Source organism: Dipodomys ordii, unplaced genomic scaffold (genome assembly GCF_000151885.1).
Source record: "Dipodomys ordii isolate 6190 unplaced genomic scaffold, Dord_2.0 Scaffold13, whole genome shotgun sequence".
NCBI lineage: Eukaryota > Metazoa > Chordata > Mammalia > Rodentia > Heteromyidae > Dipodomys > Dipodomys ordii.
The window spans coordinates 11,896,050-11,908,272 of record NW_012267229.1 but is presented as its reverse complement, the minus strand read 5'-3'; the positions used below and the strand labels follow the sequence as shown (position 1 = coordinate 11,908,272).

At 42.5% G+C, this 12,223-nt stretch overlaps 1 protein-coding gene across 1 annotated transcript in view; it reads right to left on the bottom strand.

The window, feature by feature from the left end:
• LOC105981460 (signal-regulatory protein beta-2-like) overlaps positions 1–7,224 on the bottom strand; it is a 12,282-nt gene extending 5,058 nt beyond the window's left edge. The window contains exons 1-2 of the mRNA XM_013010649.1: positions 6,900–7,224; positions 5,311–5,658 (exon numbers count right to left, since the gene is read on the bottom strand). Coding sequence (XP_012866103.1) covers positions 5,311–5,658; positions 6,900–7,224 — 673 coding nt within the window. The remainder of the gene's footprint in view (positions 1–5,310; positions 5,659–6,899) is intronic.
• Between the last annotated feature and the right edge of the window lie 4,999 nt (positions 7,225–12,223).

Genomic DNA, 12,223 nt, shown 5'->3' with positions numbered 1-12,223 from the left:
AAGGCTAGCACTCTACCACTTGAGCCACAGTGCCACTTCCAGCTTTTTTCTTTTTGCTTATGTGGTGCTGAGGAATCGAACCCAGGGCCTCTGGCATGCAAGGCATGCGCTCTACCACTGAGCCACCTTCCCAGCCCCAAGGACTAGAGCTTCTTAGTCAACTTGCTGATGCCATTCCTCAATGATGGGGATCTGCTTTGTTCTCATAGCTCCATGTTGCTCCCAGGGCCCACTGACCACCCTCCCCCAGGGACCCCTCCTGGTTCTCAGGAAAACCTCACATCTGACCTTATCTGAATGTGCAGGACTGCTGCATAATACCCCAAACGAGTTTGCCCCATAAATCCCAAACAGGACAGTTTGTGCCATAAACCCCCAACAGGACAAGACAAAGAAATTCCAAAGAAGAGTTTCACCCTAGAATGTATAAAAACCTAGCCTTCTCATCTCTACTCCCACTTTTTGTGTCTCCAACCCTGCTTGGTGTTTCATGGAGCCCCTTTGCAGCCATGATTAAAGTCTACGCCCCTCTGCTGTTTCCTTCTTTCATCCACTTGATCTCTCCTAACACTCGTGACTCAGTTTCCTAACAAAGACTTACTTTTTTTTTTTCTACATTGAGGATTGAATTAGGGCTGCGTGTTTGCTAGACAAATGCTCTTCCACTTAAGCTCTTTTGTTTACATTCTGTTTTTTAGAGCAGAGTATACCTCTTGGCTGGGTATTTTTTGAACTTGTAATCTTCTTGCCTCTGCTTCTTGAATAGCTGGGATTATAGGCATGCCCCACTATGCCTATAATTTCACTAGTTTTTTGGTAGAGCCTCTTAGGTTATCTTTCCACTGAGATATTTTCTTTGCTCTTTTAGACCTAGAAGTTTGTGGAAATTAGTTATAATACATCCCCCCTCCCCAGCCAAATACATGCTCAGTATTTTTAAACATATGCATCTGAATATTTATGTATGAATAAAATTAAAGCATTCTGAGCCTTAAAGTTTGAGTTTGAATTTTTAAAAGGGAGGTCAAATCCATTCACATTGCTCCCCTAAATCATTTTAAAGCACACTACCTCCACTTTAACTCTGGTTTTCTCATAGTTGGGAGAGCCAGAAACCCAAAGGATTCTGGGAATGAAGTCATTTCAACAGATTGCATTCTTATCTTTTTGTTGTTGTTGGCTGTGGGGCTTGAACTCAGGGCCTGGGTACTGTTCCTGAGCTCTTTTGTTCAAGGTAAGTGTTTTACCATCTTGAGCCATGGCTCCACTTTCAGTTTTCTGATGGCTAATTGGAGATGACTCTGATAGACTTTCTTGCTTGGGCTGGCTTTCAACTGTAAATCCTCAGATCTCAGATTCCTGAGTAGCTAGGATTACAAGTATGATCCACCAGTGCCCCAGCTCCTGTCATTCATTTTTAAGGACTAGATTTTGAATATGAGAGCAAAGATACAATATTTGTCTTTCTCAGTCTGGCTCATTTGTCATACATAATAATCTCTAGTTCCATCCATTTACCTGCAAATGATGTAATTTCATTTCTTTATGGTTGAGTAAATAATTCATTGTGTGCACACACACACACACACACAAACACACACACACACACACATATATATATATATTACATTTCCTTCACCCATTCATCAGTTGATGGGTACACAGAGTAGTTCCGTATTTTGGCTATGGTGAATAGTTCTGCAATAAACATAGGTGTGCAAGTATCTTGACTGTATGCTAATTAGTATTTCTTCAGATGTATCTCCAGGAGCGGTATAGCAGGATCATATTGTGGTTCTATCTTTAGTTTTTGTAAGGAACATCTACACTGATTTTCATAGTTGCTGCATTAATTTACATCTCATTAACAGTGTGTAAGGGTCCATTTCCCCTGACACTCTTGCCAGGCTCTGTTATTTGTTTCTTTTGCTGATGGTCATTCTGACAGGTGTGAGATGGTTTCTCAATGATGTTTTTATTTGCTTTGCTTTTATGCCTATGATGTTGGTCATTTCTTCATGTATTTACTAGTCAGTTAGACTTCTTTTGGAAACTATTCAGTTCATTTGTCCACTTATTAATTTGGGTTGTTTATTCTTTTGGTTGTTTATTGTTGAAGCTGTTTGTGTACTCTGGTTATCAATTCTTGATCTAATGAATAGATGGTAAATTTTTTCCATGCTGCAGATTTTTGTGAGACAAGTAATTGTTTACTTTGCTACAGAGATGTAGTCCCATTGTTTAATTCTTGTTCTTATTTTATGAGCAACTGGGGTTTTATTAGGAAAACATTACTTGTGCCTGAATGTTCAAGTGAGTAGTGAGGATGTAAGTGCGAGCCACTGGTGATTGGCAAGGTATTTGATAGTTTAAATTTTTTTATTATTATCTTTAAGTAATCGTACAAAGAAGTTCCCATTCTACAAAACAGTATATGAGTACAAAGTGTCTGACAACATTGTCACCCATCTCTCGGTACTTGATAGTTTTGAGGCTACTGTGAATGGGATTGTTTTCCTGGTTTATTTCTCTGTTCATCATCAATCTATAGAAAAGCTACTAACTCATTTTGGTGCCAGACTTGGGGCTTGAACTCAGGGCTTAGGTGCTGTCTCTGAGCTTTTTTTGTTCAAAGCTAGCACTCTACCACTTGAGCCACTGCTCCATTTCTGACTTTTTGTACTTAACTGGAAATAAGAATCTCATTAGACTTTCCTGCTTGGGCTGGTTTTGAACTGTGATCCTCAGATCTTATCCTCCTGAGTAGCTGGGATTACAGGCATGTACCACCAACACCTAGCTACTAATTCTTTTAATGTTCATTTGTGTCCTGTTATTTTGCTGAAGGTGTTGATTGGATCTAAGAGTTTTTTTTGATAGAGTTTTAAGGTCCTTTAAGTATAGGATCATATAAGAAATGGAGGCATGGCTGAAGGGTAGAGCTCCAGCCTTGAGCAAAAAAGCCCAAGGAGCCGGGCACTGGTGGCTCTTGCCTGTAATCCTAGCTATTCAGGAGGCTGAGATCTGAGGATCACAGTTCAAAGCCAGCCCAGGCAGGAAAGTCTCTGAGACTCTTACCTCCAATAAACCACTAGAAAACCGGAAGTGGCACTGTGGCTCAAGTGGTAGAGTGCTTGCCTTGAGTGGAAGAGCGCAGGGACAGCGCCCAAGCCCAGAGCTCAAGCCCCACAACCAACCAAAAACAGAAAAAAAAAGCCAAAGGACAACACAATGTCCCGAGTTCAAGACCTGCCTCCCCGCCCCCTCATGTAATCTCTATATAGGAGCAATTTGACTTTTCCTTTCTTGTTTATATTCCTTTTATTTTTTTTCTTACCTTACTGGTTTGGCTCAGAATTGGAGCACTATATTGAATAAGAATGGACAGAGTGGTCATTTCAACTCATTTCTGATTTTTAGAGACACTAGTTTTAATTTTTCCCCACTGAAAGCAATGTTGGCTACAGATTTATCACATATAGCCTTTACTATGTTGAGATATGCTCTTTTATTCTTAGTTTCTTCAAAGCTTTTATTGTGAAGGGGTGTTGAATTTTTGTCCAAACCTTTTTTTTGTACTTATTGAGATGATCATGTGATTTTTGTTCTTGATTCTGTTTAAGACATATATATATATATATATATATATATATATATTTATCAATCTGCTTGAGATCTATTGAATGGGGCTGAAGGGTTCCAGACCACAGCACCTCCTATCTCTGTTATGAGTTCTATGGTGGACATTGTGACACAGGAAAGACCAACCCAAGTGATTTCCATTACTCATTTGTGGATGCTGGTGGAGGGGGCAGGGAACAAGACCTCTTTCCACTCTGGTTTGTAAGCTTAAATAAATGAAATGTCAGCATTTTCTGCATTTATTTTTTCTAACATAAAGACAAGGTCTATGTGTACCAAGAAACAAAGCCAGATGGATAGAGATGAGAGCATTTTAGAAGTGAGAATTTGGGGGCACTGAGACATGACATACATTTTAGTCTCTGGTCCCTAAAGTTCTTCACTGAATGCATAAGGAGTCCAGAATCCTCCCCACTATACAGTCAATTCTTACTTTTTGATTAAAGTATTATTATTATTACTATTATTATTTTGTGCTTGAACTGGGGCTTAAACTCAGAGCTCCTCACTTGGCTTTTTCACTCAAGGCTGGTGCTCTACTACCTAAGCCATACTTCCACTTCTGGTTTTCTACTGGTTAAATGTTTTCTGCGTAGGCTGGCTTTAAACTGGGATCATCAGATCTCAATCTCTCGGGTGACTATTATTCAAAGCATGAGTCATCAACACCAGGCAAGTATTAGCTTCTTATCCATTGTAAGAAGAGACTCTTCTCTAAGATACAGCATGTCAGCTTGAGCCCTAAACAGCCCCACCTCTATTCCCTCTCTACCTCAGATGCTGAGCCTCCTTGAGTCAGTTTCCTTATCTACACAATCAACATGCACATCTCTATACTGCATGGTTGCTGTGTAGGTCAGAGACTTAGGAATATAGTAAATGTGCTATAAATGGTAGCATTATTATGTCAGTAATTTGGTAATATCTCAGGAAGGGCATTGTTCAAAGTTAAAGTGTCATAAGTAGCAAAACAATAAGAGACAGTAAGGCTTTGATAGCAGGAAAATGACATTGGTAAGTCGCTATGACTCGGTATTCTGTGACTGTCTGGCCTTTACTAAGTGGCATTCCTTAGGACAAGTTGGCTTAACAAAGATGTTTTCTCTCTCATTAGTGGGTCCCCACAGACAGTATTAGAGCCATAGATAGCCTCACTATACAATAAATGTAAGCAATGCAGATCAACAGCACTGCCTTCATCGGCAGTAGATTTTTCCAGTCTGGCTCCCTTTCTGGCCTGTCTGGATATGTGTCTAGATCACTTAGCTCCCCACAGACAACCGTGTGGAGAGTTATTTTAGCTGCTATGTTTCTCTGTCAGAGAGAGATCCACACTAGATTTAACAAGCTCTATACTTGGATCTACCACTGGTAATGGATATAAGATTATCTTAGTTTTCAGTTTAGCTCCCTGGGATTGGTTGAATATTGAGAAGTCAACAGAAATACCCTTTATCACCCAGTTAACCTTTCTGAGTCTTTATCCTTGTATAAAAAGTACCCATAGCTTACTGGGAAAAGGATAAGATCAGAATGTATTGGACCTTTAAGAATATTTTCGTACTGTAGTTGATCATTAAAAGGAAGAGATGATTGCTGAGAGTCTATCACACAGAGATTATTGCTGAGAATAAAGCACACAGCAAAGGGTAGAGGAGTGTCACTCACCAGTCACGAACACCTGGGAGCCCTGACCGGATTGATACTCATTAGGCTTCCCATTCTTGAACTTCACACAGTAATAGGTTCCAGCGTCTGCAAGAGAGACTTCACTGATGCGAATGGAGAAATCCGTGTTGCCAGCTTTGCTGGTGTCCGCAGTAGCTTTTACTCTGGGAAAGCGATCATCCTTGAAGTTGAAGATTAATTTCCGATTTGGCCCGGATCCCTTAAACCACGCAACAGGGCCGCTGGGGAGGGTGTCGGGCACAGTGCAACTCAAGGTGACTGTCTCTCCCGTTGATACAGTCTGTGACATCTCGTTCTGTTGCACCTGGGATACTTCCTCTTTGCTTCCTGGAAAGAAACTGAAAATCATTTCTCATTTCCCCTGCTCTGGCTCAAGCCAACCTAGGGAGAACCTGGATGCAGGCCATGGTTGGGTCTCACTCATTATTTCTATGTAGGACACACGTGACTGCCCACACAGTGAGTGAGTATAGAGAGGTCTTGTGCTCTCAGTGGTCCAGAGGACCACATTCACCATCCCATTTCCATTTCTTGGATCCTAACCAAGGCCAGAAGAAGACAGGAGGTGTGGGGACATGATGCAGGGTTAGTATTTATAGACAGAGACCAGTTCTACCCATCCAAGAGCCAGGACTTAAATATGCAGTGCTATTCCTTCCACCCGGGTCCACCCATGAGGATGGGACTGGCCTTCATCTCTTGTGAGAAGGGTGAGAGCTATTGCAATTTGTAGAGAGATCAGTGCTGGAGAGTTGTGAAGAAAAAGGGCATCAAGAAATAGGACAGTTGCGGCCAGGCACCCGTGGTACCTGCTTATAATCTTAGATGCTCAGAAGGCTGAGATCTGAGGATTGATGTTCAAAATAAGTCATCGCTAGGCATGGTGGTACATTCTTATGGTTCCAGCACTTGAGAAGCTGAGGAAAGAGGATTGTGTTTGAGGTCAGCCTGGGCTAAAACAGTGTCATAAATACAATGAGTAAGCCAGGCATCAGTGGCTCACACCTGTAATCCTAGCTACTCAGGAGGCTGAAGAGATCTGACAGTTGTGGTTTGAAGCCAGCTCAGGCAAGAAAGTTCACGAGATTCTTATCTCCAGTTAAACGCTGAAACAAAACAAAACAAAATCCAGAAGTAGAGCTGTGGCTCAAGGTAGAGTGCTATCCTTGAGGAAAAAATAAAGCTTAGGAACAGTGCCCAGGCGCTGAGTTCAAGTCCTAGGATCTGCACAAAAAGAAGAGAAGAAGAAGGAGGAGGAGGAATAAGCCTACTAGCCTTTTAGGTCTGTTTTCCTTCGGTCTATACTGCACATTAACCATGTGTAGTTACATGTGCGTAGTTAGTATACTTTTGTTTGGAAACTTCTCATCTCCATGTCTTTGGGTCCTGGAAGAAGAGCCTCTGACCTGTCCATGTGGCTTGACACAATGTTTGACATGAGGCTGTAGCTTATCAGAAGGGTCGTCTGCGGAGTCCTAGCCTGCAGGGTCCACATGCAGTCATGATGTGATACACAGAAAGGATGTTAAACACGAGTCGGAGGATGGAGCTTACCAAGCTGTACTCACCTTTAATTGACACATAGGTGCCCGGACCAGATCTGAGCTTCACGTCATGATCCCCTTTCTTTAATTTCACACAGTAGTAGGTGCCGACATCCTTGGGTGAGACGTTGCTGATGCGGATGGAGTAGTCTGCTTGATTAGCATTTTTTTTCTTTACTTGGGTTACCCGGGGGAATTGACTTCCGTTGAAACTGTAGATTAACTGTGGCTCTGGCTCGGCATCTTTGAACCAAGAGACGATCCCTTTCGGTGACTGAGGAGGCATGCTGCAGGACAGGATGACGTCGTCTCCAGCAGTGACCGACACTGAGCTGTCAGGCTGGTTCATCTTAAACTCTTCATGTGAAGTTCCTGAAGGATAATCTAGAATCAGCCAGGCATCAGTGGCGCACGCCTGTATCCTAGCTATTCAGGAGGCTGGGGTCTGAGGATTATGGTTCAAGCCAGCCTGGGCAGGAAAATCCATGAGACTCTTATCTGCAATAAATTACTCAGTAAAAGCTGGATGTGGCACCGTGGCTCAAGTGGTACAACACTAGCCTTGAGCAAAAAGAAACTCAGGGACAGCACCTAGGTCCAGAGTTCAAGTCCCAGGACAAGCAAAAAAAAAAATCTAGAATCATCTCTGTTTTTCTGTTTTGTCCCAAAAGGCCTCATTTGAGGGTCTGGTTGTAGATAAAGGTGGGGTCTCATTATATTACCTTTGTTACAGCATTCTGTAAAAGCACCAGTCATAAGACAGTTCTAGTATTTGGTGCCTGTGGGATTAGGGACTGGGGTTGTGTTGGTTAGTAAATAGGTCCTTTATTCTGTCAAGAAATTTTTGAACCTGTTAGTAAATAGATAAATACATTTTTATCAAGTGAAAAATGCAAGGCATAATTTGAGGCAGTTTTTTTCTAGTTGTCTCAGAATTAGGGATATAGCCTCAAGCTAAGGTCTACACAGCATACTCAGAGAGACAGCCATGTGGAAGGCTCTCCCTTGTATATCACATCTGTTGCTGAGAAAGCCCTTTCATCCACTTCTCTCAAAACAAGCCTTGAGGCACACATTTTCAATGGAGTTGATATTTTCCCTACTGGGTGAAAATTGTTTTGTGGAGTGTGAAAATGTCATAGACATTAGAAATGTTTGTGTTTGTCAATAGTCAATCATGTCCAACAAAATCTCTTCCCTTAGCACTTAGTACTTAATTGCTTTTGTTAACTTGTTCTCTCTGTCTGTCTGTCTATGGTATGTATCCTGGTCCTGGGGTTTGAACTCAGTGCATGGGTGCTGTCCTTGAGCTTCCTTTGCTCAAGGCTAAGTAACGCTCTAGCACTTGAGCCACAGCTCCACTTCTGTTTTTTGGGGTAGTTTAATGGCAATAATAGTCCATGTCATGGACATTTCTGCTCGATTTGGCTTCAAACTTCTATCTTCAGATCTCAGCCTCCTGAGTAGCTAGGATAACAGCCACTGTGCACTATTAGGTGTTCTTGAGTATCACACAAGGAACATTGAGTTCAGGCAAGATACACAAAATGTATACAAGATGAATTGTACAACAATGTAGCATTTATTTATAATAACCAGGGTATGGAGATAACCAAAGTGCCCACCAAGAGGTAAACAAATAAAAATGTGGATATTTCACATTTATATCACTTATAGATACCATATTTATATCCTTATATATTCACATTTATGTCATACATATAAGTGTGTGTACAATACTATATATTCATTACTTGTAATACCATGAATGAACTTAGAGGACATTATTGTTAGGAAAATGGAGGAGAATGGAAGGAAATAGGCTGGACTCGATCTTCCACAGGCTAGGACTGTTTATTGAGGGACAGTAAATGATGCAGCCTTCCCTCTGGCTTGAAGGCTGTGTGTGTGGGGGGGGCAGGGCACTGGAGTTAAGGTTTTTATAGGAGCTGAGGAAGGAAGGGGTTACATGAGTTTAGTATAGGGGGTGACTGCAGGTGCAGACAGAGAATAGGGTAAGTAGGCCCTTATCCAAGATATCAGACTTTTTTTTTTTAGTGTTTAGAATCTCTACATCTGTCTTGCCTAGATGAGTTGACCTTCACAGGATACAGTTCTTAATCTTCCAACCTCTTAACCCTTTCCTGGCCTCACAGTTCAGCCTCAGAGCCATACAGGCTAGCTCCAAAACGGAATGTTTACAGCCAGGCTCAGGTCAGATTGCCCTGCCTACCTGGGGTTTTTGCCTGAGTGCCTGGGGTAATAAGGTGGAGATCATATTCCATCTTTAGATACGTTAAATGACTGGGCCAGAAAGGAGAGGCAAGTCCTTCAATTATGCTATGTGAAACAAGCCAGGTCCAGAAGACAGATAATACATGATTCTACTTATATACAGACTCTAAAAAAACTTCAAATCCACATAGAATGGATTTTTTTTTTAACCAGATGTTGAGGATGGTGGTGAAGGAAGTGGGTGGGAAATGGCAGATGTTAGTCAAAAGGCAAAAGGTTCAGTTAGACAGGAGGAATAAGATCTTCTGATTCACTGTACAGCAAAATGACAAGTTAATAGTAATACATTGCATTGTTTAGTTTTAAAATTTCGGGGGGCTTGAACTTGGTTGGAGCTTTGAACTCTTGCTTGTCATTTTTGCTCAAGGCTGATGCTCTACCACTTAAGCCATTGCTCCATTTCTGACTTTTTGCTAGTTAATTGTCAAGCTGGCTTTGAACTGGGAGCTCCGTCAGCTTCCTGAGGATCTAGGATTATAAGCATAAGCCATCTGTGTCCAGCTATTGCGTTGCTTAAAAGAGCGGATTTTATATTTTCATCACTGGTGAATGATAACTATGTAAGGTGATGGGTATATTATCCAGCTTTGATCATTGATGTATACCCATAACACACTGGGTTCCATAAATATATAAACATTATTTATGAATTGAAAACCAGACTTCAAAGACATCAAACTGTAAGCTTTTAAAGGGCTTTATAAGGTCTTCAAAACTGTGGAAAACTTTCTTCTGATTGATTTTGCTTATTCATTGTGTTTGTTTTCTGTTGCTGGATGACAAATTGCCAAAAATGTAGTGGCATATTAACTATTTCATCTTGTATGTATTTTAGTCACATCTTGCCTGTGTCTATTTCAGACTTACCCAGTTCCAATCAAGGAGCTAGCTGGGGCTGTGTTCTTATCTGGAGATTCAACTGAGAAAGGTTCAAAGTTGACTCCAGCAGTTGGCAGGATCGTGGACCTTGTAGTTGTAGAACTGAGACTCTCAATTCCTACAGGCTTCCTTCAGGTCCTGAATATGAGGGGCTTGGCGGAGGCAGTTTCTTTGCATTTTTTGTTGTTGGTCATGGGGTTTGAACTCTGGGCCTGGACATTGTCCCTCATCTCAAAGCTAGCGCTCTACCACTTGGGCCACAGCGCCACTTCTGGTTTTCTGGTGGTTAATTGAAGATAAGAATTTCACCGACTTTCCTGCCTGGGCTGGTTTTGAACCTTAGATCTCAGCCTCCTGAGTAGCTAGCATTACAGATGTGAGCCACCAGTGCATGGCTAGTTTCTTTGCTTTTTGAAAGCCAACAAAAGCACAGGAAAAACTGTACTGTAACGATCCTTCTAGTTGAACATATAATCTCTCCACCTCTAAGTGGAAATTGGGGGCTTCTTTCTTCTCTAAGTGTGAGCCAAGCAGACAGCTTATGGCTAATAGAACCAGAGAAGGGGATGAGCTCATCCAACCAGAAGGAGATGGCACTGCACCACCTGCCTGTGTGTGACACTCCTAGGACCCGTGAGTTATCCCCAGTGGAGTAGATAGCAGGGATGCTGGCTGGATTTGAAGCCTTAGAGGGAGAAGCCACGCTGAGCACACGGATAGATCTCTGAATTGTCACTACATCTTCTGAAGTGAATTCAGGAGGAAGGTGACAGAGAGCTGAGCTTGGAGCACAGAGTTAACAGCATTGCCAAGGTTGGCTCTGGGGATGTGAAGTCATCAAGGTGTGTGGAGCTGAGCCAGGTGGGAATCCCTGTTCCATTTTGTCTGAAATCCTCCAAAGCAGCTGTAGTCCCTGGCAGGGTCCACTCCACTCATGGACTTCTAAGATGGGACTGTGGTCCCAAGTGGATTGTGTGGCCACTCAGACCCCTATTTATGGTCCATTGACCCTCTAGTCCATCATGGGTGGTGGGAGACTGTGCCAGGCCTGGAGAAGCTCAGACTGCTTGGGTTTCTGAGGAAAGGAGGAGGAATAAAGATTTGAAGATAAACCTGCCCTAAGCTGGGCGTCAGTGGCTCACGCCTGTAATCCTAGCTACTCAGGAGGCTGAGATCTGAGGATCATGGTTCAAAGTCAGCCCGGGCAGGAAAGTCTGTGAGGCTCTTATCTCCAATTAACCACCTAAAAACTAGAAGTGGCATTGTGCTTCAAAGTGGTAGAGCACTAGTTTTGGGTAGAAAAGCTTAGGGACAGCGCCCAGGCCCCGAATTCAAGCCCCACCACGGAGAAACAAAACAATGCAGTAGTTGAGCTACCCCTTGTTCTGTCAGAGGCCCCAGCAGTCAGCAGCAACAGAAAGCTTACCTCAGCTATTATAAAAGAAGTTGTGCTGAGGATCTCACCCTCGCCTTTGTTCTGTCCTTCCTGTGGCAGACAGCCTATGGTGAGGAGGGCAGGGATCTCAGTGGGTGTGGCCATATGGGCATGAGAGGGAGGAGCTGCCCGGGAGAAAAATCTCAGTGGTGCCCTTCTCTCCCTTCTGAGTTAGCCTCTGTCTCCTGAGTAGCTGAGATTCCAGGCTTGTTCCACCTTACTTAGCTGAAGAGAGCTTCTTGATATGACAATTTAAGCATGATTTACATGATAAGACCTTATATCTAAAGGGAAAAAAAAAAACCTTCCAAGTCTACTGATTCCCATCTCCCATTCTACTGGTGCTATAAACCCTGGGTAGATTATGAGTACCAAAGATTCAGAATCTGAAAAAATAAAAATTATAACTTGTTCATTACTGTTGGCTTAAAGAATAAAGGCCTCTAGTAGTGAGGGGAAAAGCAAGCAAAACTACAGCCAAAGATATAATGTAGGCACAAGAATTCTGGCCTCCCTTCTCTTTGGCTTTAAAAGGAATTATTTAGTTCAGGTTCAGTAAACTTTTCTCCTCCCCTTCCCCTTCTCTCCCCTTCTCCTTTCTCCCCCTCCCCTCCCATGCACCTCCTCTCCTCTCCTTTCCCCTCCTTTCTCTTCTCTCCTCTCCTTTCTCCTCCCCTTCCCTTCCCTTTCCTTCCCTCCCCTTTCTTCTCCTCTCTCCTATCATCTCCTCATCTTCTCT